The following is a 27,440-nucleotide window of genomic DNA, read 5'->3' as shown; positions in this document are numbered from 1 at the left end:
GTTGGGACGCCTGACCGGTATTAGGCCAAAACTTGCAAGTGGAGATGCAGGGGATTGAACCCTGGACCTCATACATGCAAAGCATGCGCTCTTCCACTGAGCTACATCCCCCACGAGAGGGAGTCAAGCAGGTGTGAAAACATCTCACCTATGCAGCGAACGAGCGGCTAAGCAACAGCAAAAAGCTATTTGCGTCTTCCGTTTTTAGGAGATCGACGCCTTGCATCTTGGCCGTCATTCCTCAATAGAGCTCCAAATGAGCCAAAACTTCCGGTTCATCATTCCCAGTAGTGAATGAGTGGAAAATCAGTGGCAAAATATTTTGGCTTCTCCTGAAAGGAGAGACTGTTACCGCCACGTAGGGAGAACGTGCGCATCACTGTGTGAGGCTGCCGTAAGGCATGAACGGGGATCGAACCCATGTTCTTTGGTTTACGAGACCGACGCCGTGCCACTTGGCCATCATGCCACGGCGCACGTGGGCCTGATGACTTACAGCCAAAGAAGACAAAGAGCCACTAAGACGAGTATACAGTATACAGAAGATTATTGACCCTGCTGAGACATGCTCAGGACCATAAAACACCATTATGAGCCAAAGCTGGCACAGAAAATACCTGGTGCGATGCTATCAGTCAAAGAGCTAAGCTACAAACAAGGCGTCTTTGTAACTGGGGATTACACACTTGCGGCTTGTATTTGCCATAGCACTCGCCGTTTGCACATACGATTTCTGTCTGGTCTAAGCTTTGGGGACTTGGAAGTCGTGGGCTTCCCATTACTAGCGGCTTTGCATTACACTCAGTCCTGACCGGTATGAGGCCAAAACTTGCAAGTGGAGATGAAGGGGATCTCTGGACCTCATACATGCAAAGCATGCACTCTCCCACTGAGCCACATCCCCTACACAAGTGAATGGAGCTGGTGCGAAAATATCACGTTTACAAGTGGACAAACAACAGCAAAAAGCTATTTGCTCCCTTGGTTTACGAGACTGAGGCCTCGCCAGCTGGCCATCATGCCTCGAAAGAGCTCCAATTTATGACATACAATCGAACAAGAAAACGAGGACGACACAGGTCGTCTGAGCCTAACCGTCGGGTTCATGGGCCCCTGCCTCACCGTTAGCAGATTTAATTGAGCCTATCTGGTCCAAAGGTATCAGCGCTAGCACATCATAGTACAGCAAAACAATTTTCACAATCCATACAGCTCTGCTGAGATCAATCCAAACAATAATCGGTATGCTTAGAAGGAACAGCACAACATGGGGTGTCAATGAAACTGGTAATCATCAGGCAGCTGAGACAGGCCTTGCCTATCGAGTTTCCATAGACGAGCCTCAAAAGACAGCAAGGTAAATTCACACAGCGCCCTTCCAGTGTGCATGTCGGAAAACAGCCTTTAGCCTATTGGTTTTAAATCAAAAGGGGACACATGTAACAAGGGCAGGACAGAAGTACTTCAGCAGTAGCAACAGCCTCTCCTTAGAGAGTCTTTCAAAGTTGTGATGCCTGACCGGTATTAGGCCAAAACTGGCAAGTGGAGATGCAGGGGATTGAACCCTGGACCTCATACATGCAAAGCATGCGCTCTTCCACTGAGCTACATCCCCCATGAGAGGGAGTCAAGCAGGTGTGGAAACATCTCATGTATGCACAGCATGGGGTGTCAATGAAATTGGTAGTCATCAGGCAGCTGAGAGAGGCCTTGCCTAGCAAGTTTCCATAGACGAGCCTCAAACGAAAGCAAGGTAAATTCACACAGCGCCCTTCCAGTGTGCACGTCGGAAAACAGCCTTTGCCCTATTGGTTTTAAATCGAAAGGGGACACATGCAACAAGGGCAGGACAGAAGTACTTCAGCAGTAGCAACAGCCTCTCCTTAGAGAGTCTTTCAAGGTTGGGACGCCTGACCGGTATTAGGCCAAAACTTGCAAGTGGAGATGCAGGGGATTGAACCCTGGACCTCATACATGCAAAGCATGCGCTCTTCCACTGAGCTACATCCCCCACGAGAGGGAGTCAAGCAGGTGTGAAAACATCTCACCTATGCAGCGAACGAGCGGCTAAGCAACAGCAAAAAGCTATTTGCGTCTTCCGTTTTTAGGAGATCGACGCCTTGCATCTTGGCCGTCATTCCTCAATAGAGCTCCAAATGAGCCAAAACTTCCGGTTCATCATTCCCAGTAGTGAATGAGTGGAAAATCAGCGGCAAAATATTTTGGCTTCTTCCGAAAGAAGAGACCGTTACCGCCACATAGGGAGAACGTGCGCATCGCTGTGTGAGGCTGCCGTAAGGCATGAACGGGGATCGAACCCATGTTCTTCGGTTTACGAGACCGGTGCCGTGCCACTTGGCCATCACGCCACAGCACAATCTGGTCCAAAGGTATCAGTGCTAGCGGCTAAGCAACAGCAAAAAGCTAAAGCTAAAAAGCTGGACCTCATACATGCAAATCATGCACACACTGGCAGAAAACACACACCTGTTGTGGTTTTTGCCACTTACAGCCAGTCACGTTGTTGCCAAAACTTGATGACATTTGATGTGTTCAGGTTGGCAGTACGATGTATGCCAATCATATGCCAATCATGTTAAATCTGACTGTGCATTACTATTCATTCTCACTGTAGCTCAATGTTATAGAGTATTTCTCCCCGACTCAGTATAAAAAATCATGCACACAAAAAATTCCATGAAGTTTATATTTAATTTTGCTTGATGATCCAATATCAATACAATGCATTACAATACAATATCAGTCAGAGTGCTAAAGTTGTTAGTATGTTTAAGAAGCTAATGCACATTTTTAATAGGCCACTTCCCAATATTATTTAAAATACACATACAATTTCTCTCCTGTTTGGTTTTGCAAATTGGTGAAACTATGCAGCTTAAATAAAGTTGTGAATCTGTGGAATTTGAAGCAAACCAACCTCCACTGAATCGGTTGCCTTTGCCTGACTGTCAGCAACAGGGAAAGCAATGAGGACAAACAGTTGTAAATAGCACTGAATACTGCAGCAAAAGCTTAGCTACTGATATAAAATTGGAAGAGTATGCTCAAAGGGTTTATGATTTTTCTGACCCTCCACATTCACAGAGCACCCATGACAGAAAAACCCAAATGACCCAAGATTCATAAAGTCAGTTCTCCAACATTAATTATGTGATACATATGTTTTAAATGCCATGTTTGCTATAGAATGTACAGTACATTCTAATTAACAAATGTCTAGGAGAAAAAGTTAAGTCTACACCTGTGTCTTATAATAGGGCATAGACAACCATCCCAGAGGAAATTTTAGTTTGGGGGCCACAGCACTGGACAATCTGTCTTTACAGATCTGTCTTTTGTGTTCAGTTTGGTCTTGGGGGCGACCAGTCCCATATAGAGCTTAGAAAGGAGGCCAAGCAATTACACTCAAAAATTATTGCCACCCCTTAAAAAAACTATTATAAATCATCATCATCACCAACATTATTATTATTATTATTATTATTATTATTATTATTATTAGCAGTAGTAGTATTGGTATATAATATTAGGCTACAATGACTAGTTTCCACCATGTTGCTGATGTATATACAAAGATGAGCATGTTCTACTCTATTCTAAATTATGCCTTAGTCTAGATGTTATGCACAAAGAAATATAAATCAATCTGTAGTCTATTTGTTGTAGCTGACATTTTCACTTTTTTCTCTCTTCCTGTTTAAAATATATGATATATAAAGAATTATTATTAAGATGTCATATCTATCAGGCTACTGCACCTGCAATGATAGTAATATACCTCACTTACCCTTATATTTTTAGTGATTGATGATTTTCAAAAAGTAAAATGCCATACTACACTATATGTGGACACCTGACCATGACCCCTACATATATGTGAGCCTTCCCAAACTTTTCACTAAGTTGGAGGCACCCGATTGTCTAGAATGTCATTGCACGCTGTAGAATTATGATTTCCCTTCACTGGAACTAAGAGGCCCAAACACATTCCAGCATGAGAATGCCCCTCAAAACAAAGTGAGGTCCATAAAGACATGGTTTGCCAAGGTTGATTTGGAAGCACTCAACTCAACTGGAATGCCGACTCCACACCAGGCCTCCTTACCCGACAGTGCCCAACCCTGCTAATACTCTTGTGGGTTAACGGGCACAAATCCCCTAGCAACATTCAAAAATCTAGTGGAAAGCCTTCCCAGAATAGGCTTGCTGCTCCGGCAAATGGGGGACCAACTCCATATTAATGCCATTCCTTTGGAATAGGATGTTCAACAAGCACATATGTGCCATATAGTGTAATAGTTTGAAGCCTCTCAAAACAATACCCAGATGTGTGTAGATTATGATTAAAATCTAGTTTAGATTACAAGAGCAGCTATGTTTCCCCCTGGATTTTTTTCTTTATCATAGTTTGCAAGTTTGCATCACATGGTACAACAATTACAAACTAAAGGACCCAAAGTTCATTGTAAAAACACAGCAATGTTGATTCAAATTAAGTATATTAATGGTTCACCAATCATTGCTGCTGAACAAGCTTTATACAGATACACCCCAGATTTGTGGATCTTGTGGGTGTTTCCCTTTTCAGAGTGGCTCCTCCAGTTTCTGCCCAGTCTTTGCACCCTCATGTGTGCTTGATGCTGTTGGTATAGCTCAGTTCTATGGTGATTGCTCCAGTTAGGGTCATATCCCTCCACAGAGAATAGGTGAAAAGTGTGACGTATGTGGTTGTATGGTACTTCTAATGTATCTGGTTATACACAGAGCATTGGTGGGGGCATTTGTCCCAGGGTAGGCTGTGAGTGGTGGATAGTTAGAGGATCAGGGTTGTTTTTCTGATGACACCTATGAAACAGAGAGATACACTTAATGAGAGCTGGTCTGATTGTTATAGAATTGTTGGCAAAATTATTAGTGTTGTTGTGTCTACTAGGGTTTGTGTGTGTTTAAGTGGATATTAAGTGCCATACCTGCATGCAGCTCGCAGAATGCTAACTGTGAAAGGCCAAATGCTAGGTACAGACTGAGTTAAAGAGTACCTTGGATGTTTCTCCTGTCTACTGCTGCTGCTGCTGCGGGTGTTGTTGTTGCTGTTGTTGTGGTTGATTCTGTCATTATGATTGTAGAAAGATTCTCTCTGTTCCTCTGGATTTAATTGGTGCCAAAGTCTGGAAGCTTCCCTCTTCCTTTCCCTATAAACATGTACAACCAGATACATACAAAAAAAAAAGTCTACACATCACTGTTAAAATTTCAAGTTTGTGTGATGAAAAAAATGAAACAAAGATATGAATGTGATATAGCAACCAACAAAATCCTAGTGGGGAAAAAAATGGAAAAAAGAGGGAAAAAAGAAAAAAAAAAAACTTACAATAACCTGGTTGTACAAGTGTGCACACCTTTTTGTAACGGGGCATGTGACTGTGCCAGAATTAACCAATCACATTCAAACTCATTTTCAAAAGTAATTATCATGCATCAATTAAGTGATTCTGCTTAACCCCAAATAAAAATCCACTGTTTTTGTATCTTGGTTTTATCCCACAAGTGAAGCCATGGTCCACAAAGAGCTTACAAAGCATGTACGGGCTCGTATTGTATAGATCAGGAGAGGGGCACAAAAGAATTTCCAAAACATTAGATGTGCCATGGAACACCGTGAAGCCGTCATCAACAAGTGGAGAAAATGGGCCACCACAGTGAGATTAAAAAGAACAGGACATCCTTCCAAAATTTACAAAAAGACAAGAAGAAAACTTATCAGGGAGTATGCCAAGAGATCCTCTGCAACATTAAAGGAGCTGCAGGGTTAACTGACATACTGGTCACCCCCTGTATGTGATAACAAATCTCTCCTATTCTTCACATTTCTGGGCTATGAGGTAGGGTGGCTAGACGGAAGAAAAAACTACTAAAAAAAGAAAACATCCAAGCCTGCCTAAATCACCCAAACCATGTGGCAAATGTGTTATGGTCTGATAAGACCAATGTGGAAGTTTTTGGGCATAACTCTAAAAGATATATTTGGCACAAAAACAAGACAGCTTATCACCCAATGAACACCACACCCACAGTGAAGCATGGTGGTGGCAGCATCATGTTAGGGGGCTGCTTTTCTTCAACTGGGACTGGGACTCTAGTCAGTTGAGGGGTGTGAACACTTATGCAATTATTGTTATTGTAATTTTTTTTCTTTTTTTCCTAAACAGTTTCTATTTGTTTTTCACATGAATTTTGTTTTTTTTTCTATATCACATTAAAGGTGGAAAAAGATCTGGCATGATTTCTTTTGGGTTAATTTTTTACATTACAAAAACTTGCAATTTTTAACAGCTGTGTGTAGACTTTGTATATTCACTGTACACACACATGAGAATCAATTACATTTTGCACATATTGTCTTCCTTTTTGGTAGTCTCATTCTTCTATCCCCCTTATACAACTTTACCACTTTCATGGTTTACCTTTGTCTCCCCAACAAGATCTCACAAAAAGTCATGCATATAGTACTGAAAGACCAGCCTTGCAGAAAAAAGTTCACATTTACCTTACATGTAGCACCTTCTGTATGACGAATAGTAGCATCCTGTCTAAAGCACACAATGTATATCCACATGTATCAAAACTTTCGCTCCGTGGTTATCTCATCTGCACCCAAAGGTTCAAAGTTTTATTAGCAATTGCACATTGCAAAGCAAAGCAATCTGTAATATTATTGTAATCCGAGTTTTATTCAATTTTATTATTTTATTACTGGAAGGTCTGGCTTTCTAATTCCTGTACGAGCTATGCATTTATCAATTGAGATACACTGAAGATATTACCCCCTGCCCTTATTCAATCTGCCGCTAGCATCAACCTTGTAAACACCTGGAATACCATAGCAACCAGCTATCAACAACACTCTAGAAACCATCTGGGATACCACGTCCAATATCCAAGTCATAATAATAGGTCAATCCATTCCACCTAAACTGGTAACACACAAGCACTTCATCATTTAAACATACATGACATACATCATTAAACATTCAAGTCTTGGTTTTAAAATGTATGTAAACCTCTGGGCTAACAACATGTCACAACCTGTTGTTTCAGAAGCTGACCTAAAAAAGGACTGTTCATGCAAGTGACCCTCACCCTAGTGCTGTAGCAACTAATAGTCTATAACTTCTCCTCATTGTGGAAGTCCTACTAGCAGCTACAGGAATTTTTTTTTTGCTGGAGACTGTTACTACTAAACGAGGTTCTACTAGTTTTACTAATAAAAAGAGTTTAGATCTTTTTCTCAGCCAGGACTGTGGATTATTAATCAAAGACTTCAATTAAGAGCTCTTTGTGTTATTAGTTTAGACAGAATGAGTGTATCATTGTGACCTGATTTTGAATGAAGATCTAAACACATTTTATGAGTAATTAAAATTCTTCTACATGATACAGTGACATTTTAAGGATAATGTGCTTCTGATTTTATTGCAACAGTTTGGGGAAAGCTTCTTCCTGTTTCAGCATTATAATGCCCTCATGCATAAAGTAAGGACCATTTGCAGAGGTTGGCATAGAAAAACCTGAGTGGACATGACAGAGCCTTTCTTCTTTGGGATGAAATCTGCTAGTCAGGCCTAATTACCCAACATCAGTGGTTATTTTTACATGCAGCTTAATATTCCATTAATAATCCAGTTGATAGCTCAATCAGAATAGAAAACATCCATGTGTACACGTCAACTGGAATAGAATAAAGCAATTGAGGCCAGGGAAATTTCTATCCAAATGAATGAGGTAGGTTAATGTCCTTTCTATAAGCTGTTTAATAAAAGAATAGCAGCCATTATGTCCAATTACTTTTACTATCAAAATCTGTATGTGCATTCTGCTCGTGTGTGTTTGGGTCACAATGTACTCCACAGACCACAGTTCATGTTGCATGCTGCATATTTAAAAAAAATAATTGTGAGGATGGATGGCCAATGGGATAGGCTTCAAACTAACATTTTGAGGCAGATAAAGGATATTAATTGATCTAAAGTTCAGTATTTCATAGCTGCCAAACATTCAGTGAGGATGCAGAACATACACACGGTTAAAATAGGTAAAATCTTTGCTGAACCATTAATTCTTATATTATTCCCAAACAATGGCCCTAGTATTGCTAAGATTAGAATATAAGTAAAGGCTTTATACTGTATATCTGTTTTACAGAGTATCCTTGTTCCTGAATGTAGGGCAAATATGAAAAGGTGAGCAACCATTCTGTGGTCACAAACTCTAACACTGGTACACCTGTGATCAAAAATACAATATAATATTGTGAATGAATGGAAGGGAATACCAACAGCCATGCACCAAAATCTAGTGGAAAACATTTTAAATGTATTTTACAAGGAAATTGGACGATAACCCTACTTGATACTATTCATAATAACAGACTTTCTAACATTATGCCTTTTTATGTTATGATAAAATTTTGTATTACAGGGTTTTGTTTTGCAAATTGTAAATGTGGCACTCAAGTTTTGCACATGCATTAACTGTTAATGCATACGTGGTACAGATTGGGCAGCAACATCACTACCTGAGCTGCATTCCCTGCCAATATCGGGCTGGGGGAATAGATCAGGTAACCACAGAGTAAAAGTTTGGATGTACAGGGATAAACAACATGTGCTTTGTGACAGGACATTGATATTCATCGTGTAGACGTTGCTGCAAGTAAGGTAAATGTGAACATTTTTTGTAGAGACTGGATGTCAATATAATTTACATGAACGTAAGAATTATATACAATGCAGAAACACAAGATTATTAAAAAAAAATAATTTAGCCCGGCATTTTACCCATATGTATGAGCGCCAATAAAATATGTAAGTGCATGAAAAATAGCATGTTTTGTACAAGTTATATGAATTCTGGGAATGTTCTTTTAGTCCAATATTTACAAATTAGGGCTGTGGCCAGGCATTTCCCCATTCTTCTCATCTTCTGTTCCTTAATCTCACCTTTCTAGTTGTCTCATTTCGTCTTTTCTCACACTCTTCAGCAAACATGAAGTGATGAAGTATATGCTCATCAACAGTATGATGGCTACGCTGACAATGGACAGAAGCACAGCCAGGCGGAAGCCATAGTCTCCATATAAGAGTGCTAACAGGAGATTAAATATATAGTAGAATAAAAAAAATAAGAGAAGGGAATAGGTAAAATATGTGAACAAAGAACCAATGAGAAGTGTCATTCACATTTTTACCAATTCATAAGAATACCATTGTTAATGATTGCCCTTTGTGAAGGAAATATAACCGAGAAAATCACTACATTTAAGTTAATAATAATTTTTATATTATTATGAAAGGCTGTTAGTTCAAATATCTATTGTACTCTATTATAATATATCTCTTGTAAATTGGCTTTAATTTCCTTTTTTACAAAACGGAATTGAATTAGAGTAGTCTTGATTGCTAATTGGTAGCTCTGTTGTTCTCTATTATTACAGACCCCCAGTGAGACACTTCACTGCGATGTCAGCGCATCCTGGTTGAAAAACATAGCAGGAGACTAGTGTGATTTATTAGACCACGTTCTTACTGAGAGACACGTCCTTACTGAAGAGTTTCTATGACATATGTAAATAAACTCACAGTCCACTTTATTAGGAACACCTGTACACTTGCACATTCATGCAGTTATCTAATCATGATTACTATGTGAACTAATGTTCACATCAAACATCGGAATGAAGAAAAAGTGTGATTTCTATGATGTTAACCGTGGAATGGTTGTTGGTGCCAGCTGGGCTAGTTTCAGTATTTCAGAAGCTGCTGCTCTCCTGGAATTTCACGCACAACAGAGAGAAGATTGTACACAGAATGGTACAAAAACCAAAAAAAAAAAACAAAACAAATGCGAGCGGAGAGTCTGCAGGCTGAAACACCTTGTTGATGAGAGAGATCAGAGGAGAGCAACCAGACTGGTTTGAGCTGACAGGAAGTGTATAGTAACTCAAATAAACATTGTTTACTCTTATGGTGAGCAGAAAAGCATCTCAGAATGCACAACACGTCAAACTATGAGGTGAACGGGCCACAACAGCAGAAGCCCACATCAGGTTCCACTCCTGTCTGCCACAAACACGAATCTGAAGCTATCATGGGCACAGACTCACACAAACTGCTTTCTGCTCACCATAATTATAAAAAAGAGTGCTTATATGAGTCCTTCCTGGCAGCTCAAACCAATCTGGCCATTTTCCTCTGACCTCTCTTATCAACAAGGTGCTTCCACCCATAGGACCGTCACTCACTCGTTGTTTTTTTTTTTTTTTGCACCATTCTGTGTAAACTCTAGAGACTGTTATGCATGAAAATCCCAGAAGATCAGCAGTTTCTGAAATACTCAAACCATCCCATCTGGTACCAACAACCATGCCACAATCAAAGTCACAGAGATCACACTTTTTATTCATTCTGATGTTTGATGTGAACATTAACTGAAGCTCTTGACGTGTATCTGCATGATTCTTTGCATTGCGCTGCTGCCACTTGATTGGCTGATTAGATAACTGCATGAATGTGCAGGTGTTCTTAATAAAGTGGACAGTGAGTGTATGTCTGGTCTTTGCAGGCTAGACCACTGCTAAGCAACTGACAGGGTGCTAAGCCATAATTATCTTCTAGAGTTACACTACTCAGAAGTGTTAGTTTAGCCCAATAGCACTCCCTGTCTTTTAGTAGTAATCTATAATACTATGGGGATAACATCTTATCTAATGTCAATCTGACTCCTAAATAAAATTCTTGATAGATTCTAGCATCAAGTTGCTTAAGCTACTTGCTTCTTTCAGCAACCAGGTTGCGTGCATGTTTCTCTTTGTGTTTACAACCACCAAAGGGGTCCGTATCTCTTGTAAATAGTTTTTTTTAACAAAAAAAAAAAATCATGTGCATTTTTTTTTCAATCCAGTGTAATACACATATAGAGATGAGGAATCAAAATACAATACACACAATTGGCCTGACATTCGCGATGTTTGATAGTGCGCATCAGTACGGAGAAACAGGGAAAATTAATAATAGAGTTGTGGTACATCTAAATTTAAGTATAAATTGCAGTGCAAAAATGTGAAGCAGCAAACTAATCAATTAACTAATCAAAAAAAGAAAATCAGGGTTCTTAACGTGTATTCTTATTTACTTTTGTGTTCTATTGTACTCACACAGACAACCTACAACCTTCCAAATACAATCGAAGTACATAAGTAAAAAAAATGGTTTAAATATCTAGTTAGCAAAAAGTTACCAAAGGAGGTTACTGCTGATAATACTCAAATACAAAGCTTGTGACAGACAGTACTAATACTGTCTAACAGACACTAACACAGTCAAAGATGCTTGGTTCATTGTAACAGCACAGCAATGTTGATTCTTGTGACTCCTAACTATGTTTTTAGAAAACAGAATAAACAGGGAATATTTGGTAAGACTGGTACAAGTGGCATATATTATGGAAATTTGTTTTTAACTTTTGTCAGGAGGAGGTTTTGCCAAGTTATCTTACCTACTAGTGAGCAGTAACCTCCTTTGGTAAGTTTTCCTGTCTAGCTTACTTAGAATCATCAGTGTATTATTACCATTATAGTTAACACTCTTCATAATTATCATAGGTACACCAATAGATGTGGTCTCATGAATATCTAAGGTAAATTATTGAACTATGTCATGGCTTGTGTGTGTCTTACGTTTACACTCAGGGGTACCCCCGGTCCACTCTGTGCCGTTAGTTTCCTGCACACAGGAAATTCGGCCACCACTGACGGCACGATGCTTAACAGGGCACAGTAAGGTCATCACTGTGCCCACACTGGTCCCATTTCCAGCCACTAGTGTAAGTGTCCCCAAAGGTGGAGAAGGCATGGGAGTGCACTGACCTAGAAAATGACACACAGACCAAAACGAATGAAACACAATGAACAATGCTGTAGATTAGAGTTTCCTGAAAAACAATAACTGCATTTAAAACTCTTACATCACCATGGCTCTGAAGAGACATGACAGTAAAGCATTTTCTCCATTTTGTAATTTTAGTGGAATATGCAGTGTACAAAGATGTCAGTTGGTCGGCAGCGTAAACATTTTCACATGAATTCACGTCAAATCACCTGCTGACATTGAGAATATTAGACCTTCACAAGAGTAGATTAAATCTGAAGTGATTGCTACCAAATATTTTGTTTCATGCGAGGAAAGCTTGTATTTTAGTGATCAGTAATCTTAAAAAATAAATAAAAATAAAATTCTTAAAAGCAACCAGAGAGAAAAATCATAAATTTAATAATTTATCCAAAATTCAAAAGTTTAGATCAAGAACAATTAAGCAATGAGGTGTTCATTGCTTGCAGCTATCTTTATTCTCTGAATTATGAAATGTTCCATGTTCCTGGAACCAGTATAAGCCTTGTGACATGGCACATTATCATGTAGGAAGTGGCACACCCCATTGTACCCTCACTTCCTCTTTAAAAATGGTTGCCCACAGGAGGTAGCAAACACAGGTGCAACGTCTATCACCCACCCCCTGAAGAACACAGAATCCAGAACCATATATTGAAACAGACATTGAAACAAATCATATAATTGAAAGATTGATACATTATGTAATAATTTCATATATGTGACTTTATGAGTCCTACAACAACTGTATATACTGTGTGTGTGTGTGTATATATATATATATATATATATATATACACATACATACATATATATATATATATATATATATATATATATATATATATATATATATATATATATATATGCTACAGTATGTGTGTAATATAAAAGAATCAAGAAGTACATTATATGATGAAATATTGAATAATAACAGTAAAGTTGACTTCACTGGAATTCAATGTCTCTTTTGTTACAATATAAATTTTTTTACATTTAACATGATTTATTCTTTCTGCGACCAAGCTTATGGTAAAGTAAATCCCCAAAATTGGAAATTCAGGTCACAGAATTTTTTCTTTTAATTTACATTTACATATCAGAATAGCAGAAATCAGGTTGCTCACATCTATTAGTCATTCTAATTTCTTTATATGTGATCTTCCCTTTTGTCAGTGGCAGCGCATTCTTAATAAAAAAAAAATTACACACTACGCCAAACCCTAAAGGGCCTCATGTCTTATCAGAGTCATGTGCATAACTGTTAGTGCTTGATTAACCATGCCTACATTTTCCTGTCTCATGTTATTATACACAGTAGAAATTTGAAATATACTATTTTGTTTTAAAGCAGGGAAGCCTATTAATAAAGATCAAACATACCAGAAAAATTCCAGTGTTACCTCACCAAATCATTTAATATTTTGGTTGAAAGCAATGTTTTATGCCATGTAATCTCTTTGAAAATGTTGGAAGCAGGAAGCTGAAAGCAAGTGATAACAAAAGGTGAAATTTTAGCTGTATCCCAGAGACTAGACCGCAGCTGAGCTCCATTTATTGGCCATGGAAAGGCTGTTTCATTTTGAAAGATCCTTCAAATATAACTAAGAAATGTAGCCATTTCAAGAGTCAAGCATGCAACTCGTGTATCATTTATAAACTTTGTTTATTGGCCTTACTGGCCAATCCCAATTATCTTCATTAACAGAAAAATACGGGGAGATATGGTTGTCCTTCCCCTGCTGTTGCAGCACTTGACAGATTGATTTATTATTTTTTTTTAGTATACACACAAGCAAACTTAGACAGATTATTTTTTTACCCACTTACTGAATCCTATGGCTCACGCTCTCAACAAAGATATATGTCTGTTAAAATAGATTCTACTGCCACTTCCTAATTAATTTCTTGGTTAGGCTGGCCTTCCATACGACTTCTGACGTCTTACCCAATGGACGAACTAGTTGGGCTGAATCCAACTAGACACATGGACAATGTAAAAATTTCTTTTGCTGGATGAATAACACCCCCCTCCCCCATCCTTCGCTTTTTATATATGTATAGGATTGATGTATGTAACCTTTTAGTAAATTTTTAATGATTACACACACACACACACACACACACACACACACACACACACACACACACACACACACACACACACACACATATATATATATATATATATATATATATATATATATATATATATATATAAAATCATTAAAAATTAACTAAAAGGTTACATACATCAATCCTGTTACTTGGTTAAAAAAAATTAAGTGTTACAGATAGATTTTATTTTCTGTTGCCTGAAAAGAAGCCATTCTCATAATCACAGTTTACAGCTGGACAGTATTTTAAAAACATTGTAATCTGAAAATCCACTCAGTATAGGCAATCGTTTTAATACGACACATTTATCAGACATTTTATTTACTTTTTCAGGTTCCACTTTTGTAAGTTACATGTATTAGGTGTAGACATCTAGTGTAAAATATACTTTACAGCAGTTTAAAATCCATCACTTTTTTTTTTTCATATTTCTCTTGTAACAGCAAACATATCTTTTAATAAAACTAAAACTACAGGAATACTATATGAAGGCACACAGGTACAACACCTAAATCTGTCTAAAGTCTTTCAAACTAACTGTGTAGGCTGCGGATCACATAAAAAAAAAAAAAAAGAGTCACACTTGCTGTCATTTGCAAACTCAGTTCTGCTTCTGCAGTTTTTAATTCAACCTACTTTAAATACAACAAGTTAATGGTGTGCGCCATATAAATATACAGATGCAAGAGACCAGAACTGTTCCAGTTGCTCTTGAGTAACAGGACAGCTTGTATAGTATTACCAATATGTTCAAGCCATTAAAAATAGCCAGTATTCAGACGGATATGATGTTATGTACTTATGTGCTTATTATTTGATGCTATGCACACAAAGATGAAATATATGTGATCAAATGCATGATTATACACACAAAGGGAACATACGGTATGTAGGCCTGTTTGTGTGTGTGTGTGTGTGTGTGTGTGTGTGTGTGTGTGTGTGTGTGTGTGTGTGTGCGCGCGCGTTTGGATTACCTGGTCGGTGTCCAGTCCGGCTTCTGCCTTCCGGTGCTCCCTTGGACTCCATTAATCACCTGAAAGCAGGAGACTGACACTTACAGAGCCTGAAGCTGTTGAGCTTAAACACTGCGAGTTTTTGCCTTAAGGCTGGTGAATGATAGCATGAGCGCCTATAGACGGCTGGAGAAGCCAACTAGAACGACGACACGAGGCTGTGTAGATAAGTCTCTCTCTTTTTTTCGGATTAGCAGAAGTGTAAGAGTAACGCGCGTATCGTCAGTTACATGTCAAACAAATGAGTCTGTAAGAGGCAGGAAGTGGTCATGCCTCTCCTCTACTCTAGTTTTGCATGACATCTTCAGATAGGTTGCAATTACTGTGCTGTTTTTGCAGCTTGCAACAAGGAATGAAAAGTAATAACCTTAAGGTGAGAGACACAGAGCGAGAGAGCGAGGGAGAGAGAGATTTTCTTCAGGTTGTATTTTCGGATTAATCAGAATGTACAAAAGCTTCAACATGGGAATGATGAAGAATTCAGAAGAAGAAAAAACAAGTATGAGAAGGAGAGAAAAATCAGGTGAGGATGGAGCAGGAGTTTTTTCTACAGGAACTCATGCAGGAGAGAGATTAAGAGAGAGAGAGAGAGGGAGAGAGAGAGAGATGTCAACTAATCTACAGACAGACAGACAGACAGATAGATAGCAACTGATGGACAGATGGTCAGCCAAAGAGACAGAGAAAGAGAGACGGGCAGAGGCTATCCTTTTATACTATCCTACTATTTTATACTAGAGCCAGATGTCAACTAATCTACAGACAGACAAATAGACAGACAGATAGACAGACAGACAGACAGAACCCCAACAAAGCAGGCACTAATAAAGTGCACACAGTGTTCAAACACCCCAGCAAAGATGCTGTGCCTGATACCTTCATACCAGTGAAAATCATATATTTCCACTGCACACAATATAATAAATACACAGAAGATTAAGTACAAGGAAAAACAGCATAATAATAGACTAGACAATCACTATGTCCTCTCTAGAGCCTGCAACCCCTTTTTGTTCTGTGTATCATCATATTTTTCTAAATTTCAATTATTACTATAATTATTCTATAATTATTATAGTTCACAATTTCACAAAGAACAGAAAAAATAGGCCTTGTTATTATTCAGGATGGCTGTTAGTCAGAGTAATTTGGAATGAACAAATACACCTTCTTTGTCCTCTGTGACCAGGAGCTAAGGGGAAAGAGTCATGTTGTGCTATTCTCTGGTTCATTAGCTTTCATTTTCATTAGCCAAAGTACTTCAAAATCTGTCTTAAATATCCAAGAAAAGATATGTGATAAAATGACTGACGACAGTTATGCTGAACTTCTTACATTGGGGCCAAAGGTTTCCAAACTTTCAAGAACTAACTTACAAGCACATATGCACACACACACACACACACACACTCACCAAAAACAGGAATGTACATTGCGTATAGTATCACTTCCTAGTAGTGAAGCAACTAAATAAAATTACACAGTAGAAGCCTCTGATCTACATCTGGTTACGTAGAGCTCACACCAGATTTGTTTTCCATGCACTGTGCTGGTACAAGCTGACTAGAATGTACATTTTGCATATTTGCTAAGAATAATGCCTTATATTATATTATAGTGAAGTATTTTATTATGTTGCTGTTCACCAAATAGACACCAATTTTTTTTTTAATTTTTTTTTTTAGCACAGTTAATTTTGGCTGGGTAGATTTTTGTCATCTGTAATCTGAACTTCTGCAAAGCATTTCTGTGCTACAGATCACTATAACTGGCTTATGCATGCGTGTGTGTGTGTGTGTGTGTGTATATATATATATATATATATATATATATATATGTATGTGTATATATATATATATATATATATATATATATATATATATATATATATATATATATATATATATATATATATATATATGTGTGTGTGTGTGTGTGTGTGTGTGTGTATACATATATATCCAGCATAGACACAGCCAAATTACATATTTCATAAGGAATAAAATAATCTTCTGCCCCGAACCTAAAATAATTCAACATAAAAAATATATGAAAGAAGTCATAAATGTTGTATTCCTCATCTATTTTTACTTACAGACTGAAGGGACGTGTTCCATCACACTGCTAAATACAGCAGCATGGAGGACATGAGGGCAAACATCATCAGGATAACCCTATTAATGTACATAGTGCATCAGATGCAAAGACAATAGTTGTATTTTTCAGTCATATTTGCACAACGCATACATTTTGATTACTGCCACACATGCAGTTAAAAAAAACAGGTGTCAAGATTATTAAATTAGATGCTTTTTCTAAACTGAACAGGCCCAAAACGTCATGGAAAATTTAACTCTGTTCTCAGGAGCTGATAATTTTCATGTTCTTACCATTATTTGGAAATATTTACTTACAGCTGTAGAAACCAGAACGTTTTCAAAAACACTATTATAGATAGTTTTAGCTTTAGAAAGACACACAACCTCAAACCACAGGCAACAGGAACTGAACCTGCAGAAACGCCTTACTGTACCAACACAAACAGTGTGTGATTCATACATTTCTGGGTATTGTTTGTGTGGCAAGTTACAAGTCTTACTACAGGAACTCAAAACACAGTATAAAGCTAGTAAATAAAACAGAGGCATAAAAAAGAAAACCATTGCAGAGGTTAAACTATAAATAAAGTGAAATTAAATATGAAACATGGAAACCCGGATATTATTTTATTCTGATGATATGGTAGACACAATTCCATTTGTGAACACTTACGGTTTAAAAATGATCACAATTATCCCGGTTCTGTAGGTTAAAATCCATGTTCAGGAGGCAGAAATGCTTGCAGGGTTTTTAAAAGCACAAATTATAAATATGGGATACTACAAGCATGTTTGTTAGCCATCTTCAGACACTCACAAGAGTCCTTTGTTTCATTTGTGGGTGGTAGCTAAGTCTTACAGTACTTCCAGGACAGTACAAATACAGCAGATGTACTGAAATGGGGAAAGTATGTTAGATTATTTAAAAGGGCCATGTAGAATAACAACGGCACACAAAGGAAATGAGTGAGCTGGGAAATGAGTGTGTTGAGAAAAGAAACTACTAATGAGACGATATTACAGCAGAATAATTCAGTGGCCCGCCACCTTTTTTCGTTTTACTTAAAATGGAGGTTCCTCTTTCATAAGCCTGAACCTCAAAAGAGGCTACAAAGCCACAATGTCGTTCAGGAGCAGAATATCGTGTGCAGACAAAGACGAAAAGAAAACTAATACACAGTGAAGAAAACGGTGTCTGAGGCAGTACTTCAGCAAAAGTGTATGTGAGTTAATGCTAAACAAGTAATAACAATTTACATGAACCTGCAACAAAATCATAAAACATTCATCTTATAATATTTAATAAAAATCCACAACAACCTTATCTATTATAATACAAAAGGAATCTTGAAAAAAAGGAAACAGTGCATTTAGGAACCAGCCACACACCATCACAACAGTGGCAGAGGAGTTGGAACAGTGCATGTATGTGTACAAATGCTTCCTGTGCTTTTGTGAAAGGAGCAACTAAGAAGTGAAGAGGAACTAAAAACTAAAAAAAAAAAAAAGAGAAAAAAGTGCTGATTATAATGTGAATTCAAGTAACAAGTTCTATAAGACAAAGTTCTGTTGCTTCAATGCCTTGTTCTCACTGGCTCTTACGGTGCTCTGTCACGCTTAGCGACGTCTCTAAAGCCACCCCTTTTGCAGCATGGGACAGACACTCCACCCACTTGTCCATTAATTCTGCATCCGAGGCACTGAAGAGCAGTGCATGCTGGGAGTGGCTGAGCCTGAACACATGTTTTCCTTCTGACTTCTCCGAAGGTGTTAACACTGTGCTGACATCATAACCAGGTAGAGAGATCATCCGGGCTCCACGCACATCCTAATGAAGAATAAAAAAAATCTGTGATTAGGCAAATATCAAAAAGGAGGTTCTCAAAAAAACTGTTTCTGGGTGTCAGCAGATATACATTAATACATTAGGTCATAATACATTAGGTAATATCCCAGGAGAGGCTTTAAAATCATGGTGAACCTGAGCAGGAATTCAAATGAATTTTCTTGTGATTTAATGTGGCCTTTTTGCTAATGTTTTCATAAACAACACTATGATAAAACATATATTACTATTGTTTATCACCTAATATTTATAGAGCAGCTTAACCCACACAGTATACATTTATGAATATTTAATACTCTAGTATTAAATTTAATTTCAGTGTGTGTGTGGACCATTTTTTTTTCCATATGACCATAGGGGGTATACTGTAAGTATGAGGTGACAAAAAGGCCAAATTCCCTTAGTCATTCATCAACATGGGGGGAAATGAAATAATACAAAAATGAAATGAGAAAACAAAGTGTTGACCAATCAGGCAATGGCTATATAAATGACTACAAGCCTGAAAATGCCCATATAAACTCTTGGGGCATTAACTTGGAAGTGTAAATCAACCAGAGTTGTAATGAACCAGCCTGGAAGAGGACACAAATGTATTTTGCTGTCACACACTGAAAAAGCATGGTTACAGGCAAAAAGATCCTCAAAGGATTGAGACTGAAGATTAGCATTTTAGGGTCACCTAGTCCTCGAATCTATAATTAGATGCCACCTCTATGCTACCAAACATTTAGGAATTTCATCTAACCACAGAATGAAAGCATCTGGAGTTTGCGAGATGCTACTAGAGCTTTGAGTGGAACTGGGATCTATGATCAGACAGGACAAAACATAGCTTTTTGGCAATAAACTCTCAAGGTGAATTTGGTGTAAAAATAATATTGGTTTAAACAGAGGTATGGATGATCTGTAAAACGGTGGGGCTGTTTGTCCTCCAAAGGCCATGGGAACCTTGTTAGGACACATGGTGTCATGGACTCCATGAAGAACCAGGAGATTTTAAATGAAAATCTCGCTGCCTCTGCCACGTAGCCAAAACTGGGTCAAGATTGGATCTTCCAGCAGAACAATGATCCTGAACCATACAAAAATGGCTCAATAACCACACAGTCAAGTGGTCAATGAACAAGGCCATCCCATTCCCCTGACCTAAACACTATTGAAACCCTGTAAGGTGAGCTGAAGTGGAGAGTCCACAAGAGAAGCCTAGGATCCTGGAGGATCTGGAGAGTGTCTGCATTGTGGAATGGTCTCGGATTCCTTGCTCTGTGTTCTCTAATTTCAGCAAGCATTATAGAAGAAGGATCATTGTTGTTATGTTGGCAAAGGGAGGTTGCAAAAAAATACTAAATGCAGGGGTGCCAATAATTGTGACACAGAGTGTCATAGAATTAATTTATTTCAATTAAAGGGTACATTTCTCTAATATTTTCAGTGTGATACTAAGCTAATTAACCACAATCTGGACAATATAACCTTCATAATAATTCTGGAGCTGATTGTATATAATCCTAATCTAATGCTTGTAAAGAATTACACCTGGGGGGATTATAACAAAATTACACCTGGGAGGGATTATAACAAAATTGTGAGTGGATTCTAAAAGGGGCCAAGAATGAAGGAAAGAAAAAACATCATAAATAGAAAAGGAAGATATAGATGAACAAAACTGAGAATAAAAACGTGAAACATGGAGCTGGAGAGAGTGAAGAGACAGAGACAGACTAAGATGAGTAAAGCACCAGACAGTCGAAATGAGGTCAGGAGAAGGCTTGGACAATCCACCTGACCTCAATCTTCCCAAAGAAGCAGACAGGTAAACACAACTACACACACTGTACTACCTGGTTGCCAGTCTGTAGGTAAAGCATTAGTGGTTCTGCTTTTGTTATGGCCACCCAGGTCTTGGTCCAGTTCTTTCCTTTCTCCTGAACCAGGAGCTGACTGCATAGTACACAACTATCACCTGTCAAGGAGAGCTGCTTCTGCAACACACCATGAGATTTGACACGAAACAATAATTAGACCCACAATTTAAAAAAAATGTATGCAGTATGAAACTTATGAACATATGAGCACCAGCTGTGGTCTAAACCCCTGTTTCAAATGCAAGCCAGCAGTGGAACAAATGGTTGGAAAGTACAGTATGTATTTGCATCTTATACTAGCATGAGTACAGTGTACGGGCATATCAGTATTCTGAAGTAAAAATATTTCTGTTGGCATAATTATGTGTGTATAACAAGATTACTTGTACTTGGGTATTATCGCATCATAGTGTATTACCTGCTGCTGTGTCAAAGAAATGCAGATAGTGCTACAAATAGCACAGACAGTTCACAGAATCAATATGTGTGTGTGTGTGTGTGTGTGTGTGTGTGTGTATAGGCCTGTATACATATTTGGATATACATTTAGACCAGATAAAACTACCTACCCAAAATGAATTTTCTTATTAAATCCTGCACTGCCATAATTAATCTCTTTTAGCCATGCCTATACTGTGTCTTTCCAGATATGAGATAGCTGCTACTCTGTTAAGATAACTGCAAGAGGAGTATGTGGTATGTGGTAGCTGTGTGAAAGTGCACTTTATATGCACTTTGGGTGCATTTGCACTTATGTGGGTGGTATCTTTAAAAGCACATGTTTTGAAAGTTATTTACTCATGTTTCATAATTCCTGGGAAATTACAGGTAACTGTGGAACAATATATTCTGGTGCCATTTTCTATTAACTGTTTGGCAGACATTTACAAGAAATGACTCATTTAGGGATTAATGTGTCTCACCTCTACCATTGTTTTTTTCTTCTGCTCAACATTGCCCCCTGGCGTCCCATCAGGCCCTTGCAGGAGCTCGAAACACTGCTTACACAGGCGGATGTTCTTGGTCTCTGACACCTTTGAGCATTTACCACAGACAGCCTGCAGGGTGCAGCAGAGATGCAGGAAAAGTCATACAAATGGCACAATCATACAAAGTCTATTTAAATATGGCACTGTGCTATCATAAACAAATCAACTTAAAAAGATCACAAATTAGGTAAATGATGTTGCCATAAGTGACCAAGTTAAATGTGGCACTATGTCAAAAAACTTGATGTTTCAGAAAATCCCCCACACTCAGAATTGTAGCCTGGTACACATACCCTAGATTTAACCTTATAACCATAATCTGATTAATCTCTAATAAATAAATAAATATAATGGAGAAAGTAAATGAACAATGACAATGTTAGTTGACTTTAATCTGCTTACAGTCAATTGGATATTATCTTAACTGGAAGCAGAAAATACCTGAGACCTACTGAATGTATAGTAAATGCTCACAGCTAAACGTTTCCCCACATCAGCACATGAGGCATACATTCACTTAGCACTGCCACTCACCGCGCCACAGTTCTTGCAGTGGTGCTTGCGTTTGGTGAAGTGAAAAGTTTCGTTGCACCCCTTACATGTCTCCTTCTCCTTCTCTCGTTTCTTTGAACTCCTCTACACACATGATTCACACATGCACACGCACACACATTTAAAGCATGCAATGCAGCACAGTAGTGCACCAAATGAATAATGTACTAGATTAGATCAAATGGTTTATTTGTTGCCATTATAAAGACATGACAGAGAGAGAGAGAGAGAGAGAGAGAGAGAGAGAGTCTGTGTTGCTGGTATGCAGATATCTACTCACCCTTTCATTCACACCTCCATCTGAATCTACAGACGTATTAGTCCATGAACTCTGTGTAGAGACAAAAACATCAGGTTCATGCAGTCATAAATGAAACAAGTCAGTATCCCTATAATAATGGCTTTATTGTAATATTGTAATATACAATATACAAACTCCAGTCCAAGAGGGCCAGTGTCTATCACAATTTGGCATTTCCCCTGCTTAAAGACACGTGATTTAATTCACCAATTTATTAGAAGAAGATTGAACAATCAGAGTTAAACTCTAGCCCTCCAGAACTGGACTTGATTGTGGGCAGAATATTTTAATTCATGCTGTGCTTGTAATTTGACTCGTCTGATATGCTTATGTAACTTGTTTGTGTTAGAGTGCCAAATTAGTTCATTATTTTAGCTCTAATAAAATCAACTGATCTCCTGATAGTCTAAAAAGCTGAACAATGGAGATATGTGCAGACAAAGGTACGTAACAAATACACCAGCAATAAACACAAACACAGACAACTGCTTTCTGAACAGATAAAGAAAAAAAGGAATAAAAGAATACTGTACCGGTGAGTCAGGTGTGTGTTCATCATCACGGGACAAGGAGCTAATGAAGGCTTTATTAAATGTCTCACTTTTCTGTTTTTGCTTATCTATTGTGGCCAAGATTACCTAAGGAAGAGAAACACATACAGAGAGAGAGAGAGAGAGAGAGAGGTGGTTGAAGGTCATTTTATATATAACACAAAGTTTCATGGTTTAAATCTGGATGTGTATTGTCTATGCAAGATATCACTTCCCCTTCAAAGAAAGAAAGTAATTAAAAACTGCAAAGACGTATAGCAAAAACCTATTTAAATGAGACACTGGTGTACAGCTGCAGAAACACTTTTAGAACTATAACACTGAACAAATTTTACTACAATGAGGCTTGCTGAGTTTTTTTTTTAAAACGCACATAACTCACTGAGTTCAATGTTTAATTTGATTTAGTCTGTTTCTTGTGAATGTCATTTACCATTCCCATTGGCTATACCTACATTTACCTACATACTTATCTTGATTCACATTTTGCTACAATTTCTCTGCCATTAACATATTTGGCATTATATATATATACATAAGTATGTAGGTACATTATATTTGTTTTTGCCTTTTCAGTGTCTAGTTGGAATAATTAATCACCTACTTACATATTCTCTTATTTCAGTATTTAGTGATTAACCAGGGCTGTTACTGATTGGATTAATGGTCATGTGATATGAATGCTATTGATATGATAGAACACAGATGCCTGCACTGATGACTGTTTAGCACTAGTACCAAGTTCTTGAGTATTCTCTATCTACTGGGTTTCACACACACACACACACACACACACACACACACACACACACACACACACACACACACAAACATCTTACCTGGATCCATTCCTGCTTTTCTTCAGCATTTCTGTAAATAAGAAGAACAATCATAAACAAAAAAAACATCCAACCATACTAATACATACATATAAACACATGAGCATACACACACACACACACACAAACACAAGATGGCACATACACACATACCTGGCCTGCAGTTCAAGAGACCGCTGCTTGCCGATGATGGCAAAAGCGTGAGCCAGGTTCTGCTTTACATTCTCCTGAACCTGCAATAGTAATGATTCATTAGTTATTTTACACACACACACACACACACACACACACACACACACAGCATTTACAGCTATGTGTTCTCTCTTTCACATATAGTTATAACAGAAGACGTTACTTCTATGATCACACACAATTATACCTCCATGCCTGCTATGTCAATTCTCTCTCTGACGCTAAACTTCTGTCCCATCAGTCGCAACTTAGGCACACAATACAGCAACCTGTTATTGAACTGTGAAGAGAACATATACAGACAATTAAAACTGTGTGTGAATGATGAGGACAATTTTCTACTCATCCTATTCAGAAATATTTGGCTGTTTTTTGTAGAATATTAATGCAGTAATCACAGTGGGGATTAGGATTCTGTTTCTGAAGGATCACGATTACAAGGAGATGAACAGTGACTCATGAATAAAGGCTCACCAGGTAGAGGTATCTGTCTTGGGCTGTGCCATTTTTAGCAGACATCTTCTTTATATGACCCTCTTTAATAAGTTCATTAGCTGGATTAACGATGTCGTCCTCCCCACCCAATCGTTCATACACCTCCAGCAGCTTATTCATCTTCTCCTAATGATTCACACATATAACATTAAAAGTCTTTTAGCCTGTACCATATGGCCTCTTTTGCTATCACTCAGACACAATAAGGAAACATATAATCTTACACTCCAGGGTTGGATAGATTACACAGGTTAATCTTTCAAAATTTTTAAAGCTTCATTAAAATCAAAACAAATTTCACCCTTTCATTAGAAAAAGGCCAGTGAGTCATCATTTGGACCAAAGGAAAAGAATCAGGAATAGAGAAACACAAGCAGAGAGAAAGACAACAGAAACAAAGCCAAAGAAATGAGAATGTGACAAAAACACATTTGCCTGTGAGGCTATTATCAGTGAACACAGACAGGAAGTGGAAACCGTACATCCTGTCTGACAGCAAGTTGACAGTGAAGGGAAGAAAGAGCTATACTTACCATCTTTTTAATAGCAGCATTAGAATGGTTAGCTGCTGTGGAGATCAAATCCAGAGCCTCTGAAATAGTAAGACAGAAAAAGTCAAAACACACACACACACACACACATACAGTAGATCTAAACTGTGATTTATTGAATGGTTTTAAAAGGTTAGAAACACACAGAATGAAGATGATTTTGATATCAGCTCACAAAGATTTTGACAATATTTTCTTTCTTTCTTTTTTTTTTTTATGTTTCAGATTTTTCATCCAAATTCTGGAAAGTAAATTTGCTAAGCCAATTTAATCTAAGTTCATTTATATTTAAGTATCATTATATGCTGTTATATGCTGTTTAACTTAAAATCAATCTGTCTTTGTTTCTTGCTTTGTTTCTTAGGATGTAATAAGGGCCAAATACTGAATATGCAGATATGTCTGCTCTGTAATGTAAAGGGAACACGATGAAAGGAAGAGGAAGCATGGAATGTTGTAAGGTTGAAATTGGTCACACACACACACACACCACACACACATACACACATACACACAAACATACACACAAACATACAAAAAGAGGTTCTGGATACACTGTATTGTACATAAATGTAGAGAAGCTAGTGACTAGTCAGCTTACTCTCTGCATCTTTCCTATCTGGTGCATCACTGGGCAATTTCTTCAGGTAGTCTTTGAGGAGGAGCTCATAACGAGGAATACGTTGCACCGGCTCCAACATGTGATGCTGCAATGTCAAGTTACCACATACATCCTGCTTCTGCATGAGCACAAACACATATACACACACACACACACACACACACACACACACATAAAACAGCTGAGTATTAACTAGAGGGGAAATTCTTGTGAAATGTCATTACAAGAAGGATTGACAGCTAACAAGCATATTCTAGTCTAAAATAAAGCCAAGGTCACAATATAAAGCAATCTAGTTACTAAAAGGGTTTATTTGAGCATGGGTTTAATGTCAATCTTTTAATACCAAATATGAAAAGCTAAAACTGAGACTTGCTTATTAGGTTCACTTCAGTGTAACTGAAAACTGCATAGTTACTGTACTATTAGGATCTGTTCAAGGATTCTGAAGTTGTTCTGAAGTTGTTCTCAAATTTAGTGATGAGCTCGCAAATGACACACATCCATACACTGACTCTGACCTGGATATTTTGAACCACGCTTTTGAATTGGGTTGATCTCTGGGTCCATGTGTTGACCAAGTCCATTGCGGGGTCAAAGTTTTTGACATATTCCCCATACATCTTCATAAACGGAGCTAACTTCTGCAGGATATCACCTATACGTGGATTTGTGTTCCTGTAAGGCAGTCAGATACACAAATACATTGGCACATGTAATCACATGTACAAAACTGATAGCGTAAAGCCATTCTTCCTGACATACTCTCTCTCACACATAAATACAAATGTACACAGACACACACACGCAATATTTCTCCACTATCACAGATTACAAAGAGTCATTTGCCATATTATACTTACAAAAAAACTTTACATAAGCATTTAGGTATGCACACACATGCCCATACACATACACATACATATGTGCATGCGCACACACACACACACACACAGGCCATTTTTGTCAAAGACAGCCAATACATTTACCTATAACTTGTTAATGTATAACAAGTAACAACCAACAACAAGCAACATTTTGAAGGAATAGTTCAGCTAAGATGCATCTGCTGCTCACACTCAGAGTGAACAATGACAAATAACCATGCAAATAGTGGGTTTATTTCTTCCCTTCTTGTGTTCTGGTTTATACTAATGAGCTATATACTAAGCATAAAATACAAAAAAAGGATGTACAACCTGTATTGTTCCTTTCATATGTAATGAGTGAAAAAGAAAAAAAAAATCTTTATGCATGTATGACATAACACAAATAAAGAAATCTCACCACTCTTGAGTAATTCGTGTCTGTAGCTCTGGCAGCAGGAACTGATGGTGGAAGCAGTAGATTGAGGAGATGTTTGAGAAGATCCCGTTAATCACATCTACAGGAATCCCTGCGTCTGTCAACTTAGTACAGAACACCTATAATATGAGAG

General features: G+C 37.9%; 2 protein-coding genes and 5 non-coding genes across 7 annotated transcripts in view; all 7 read right to left on the bottom strand.

Moving 5' to 3' along the window:
• Nucleotides 1-39: 39 nt before the first annotated feature.
• On the bottom strand, nt 40-111 carry trnaa-ugc (transfer RNA alanine (anticodon UGC)). The gene has a single exon. It is a non-coding gene; the product is annotated as a tRNA-Ala (tRNA).
• Nucleotides 112-397: 286 nt separating this feature from the next.
• Nucleotides 398-469, bottom strand: trnat-cgu (transfer RNA threonine (anticodon CGU)). Its single transcript has one exon. It is a non-coding gene; the product is annotated as a tRNA-Thr (tRNA).
• Nucleotides 470-1,543: 1,074 nt separating this feature from the next.
• On the bottom strand, nt 1,544-1,615 carry trnaa-ugc (transfer RNA alanine (anticodon UGC)). The gene has a single exon. It is a non-coding gene; the product is annotated as a tRNA-Ala (tRNA).
• Nucleotides 1,616-1,939: 324 nt separating this feature from the next.
• On the bottom strand, nt 1,940-2,011 carry trnaa-ugc (transfer RNA alanine (anticodon UGC)). The gene has a single exon. It is a non-coding gene; the product is annotated as a tRNA-Ala (tRNA).
• A 286-nt stretch (nt 2,012-2,297) lies between these two features.
• trnat-cgu (transfer RNA threonine (anticodon CGU)) lies at nt 2,298-2,369 on the bottom strand. The gene has a single exon. It is a non-coding gene; the product is annotated as a tRNA-Thr (tRNA).
• Nucleotides 2,370-2,693: 324 nt separating this feature from the next.
• Nucleotides 2,694-15,450, bottom strand: LOC113533228 (sushi domain-containing protein 3). The gene is made up of 5 exons (XM_026925206.3): nt 15,059-15,450; nt 11,756-11,944; nt 9,021-9,165; nt 5,061-5,213; nt 2,694-4,866 (listed from the first exon to the last, which is right to left on the bottom strand). Exons 1-5 carry the CDS (start codon nt 15,108-15,110, stop codon nt 4,776-4,778), a joined length of 630 nt encoding a protein of 209 aa, XP_026781007.1. The 5' UTR covers nt 15,111-15,450; the 3' UTR covers nt 2,694-4,775.
• Nucleotides 15,451-17,808: 2,358 nt separating this feature from the next.
• Nucleotides 17,809-27,440, bottom strand: part of fgd (faciogenital dysplasia) — a 48,342-nt gene continuing 38,710 nt past the window's right edge. The window contains exons 6-19 of the mRNA XM_034306537.2: nt 27,290-27,426; nt 26,524-26,680; nt 25,982-26,120; nt 25,363-25,421; nt 24,809-24,955; nt 24,522-24,614; nt 24,296-24,375; nt 24,143-24,173; nt 23,286-23,390; nt 22,732-22,782; nt 22,434-22,535; nt 21,834-21,968; nt 20,887-21,027; nt 17,809-19,024 (exon numbers count right to left, since the gene is read on the bottom strand). Coding sequence (XP_034162428.2) covers nt 18,785-19,024; nt 20,887-21,027; nt 21,834-21,968; nt 22,434-22,535; nt 22,732-22,782; nt 23,286-23,390; nt 24,143-24,173; nt 24,296-24,375; nt 24,522-24,614; nt 24,809-24,955; nt 25,363-25,421; nt 25,982-26,120; nt 26,524-26,680; nt 27,290-27,426 — 1,617 coding nt within the window. The 3' untranslated portion in view covers nt 17,809-18,784. The remainder of the gene's footprint in view (nt 19,025-20,886; nt 21,028-21,833; nt 21,969-22,433; nt 22,536-22,731; nt 22,783-23,285; nt 23,391-24,142; nt 24,174-24,295; nt 24,376-24,521; nt 24,615-24,808; nt 24,956-25,362; nt 25,422-25,981; nt 26,121-26,523; nt 26,681-27,289; nt 27,427-27,440) is intronic.

This window comes from Pangasianodon hypophthalmus, chromosome 8 (assembly GCF_027358585.1).
Source record: "Pangasianodon hypophthalmus isolate fPanHyp1 chromosome 8, fPanHyp1.pri, whole genome shotgun sequence".
NCBI classification, from domain to species: Eukaryota; Metazoa; Chordata; class Actinopteri; order Siluriformes; family Pangasiidae; genus Pangasianodon; species Pangasianodon hypophthalmus.
Note: the sequence above shows the minus strand (reverse complement) of the source record. Positions and strands in the feature narration are given on the sequence as shown.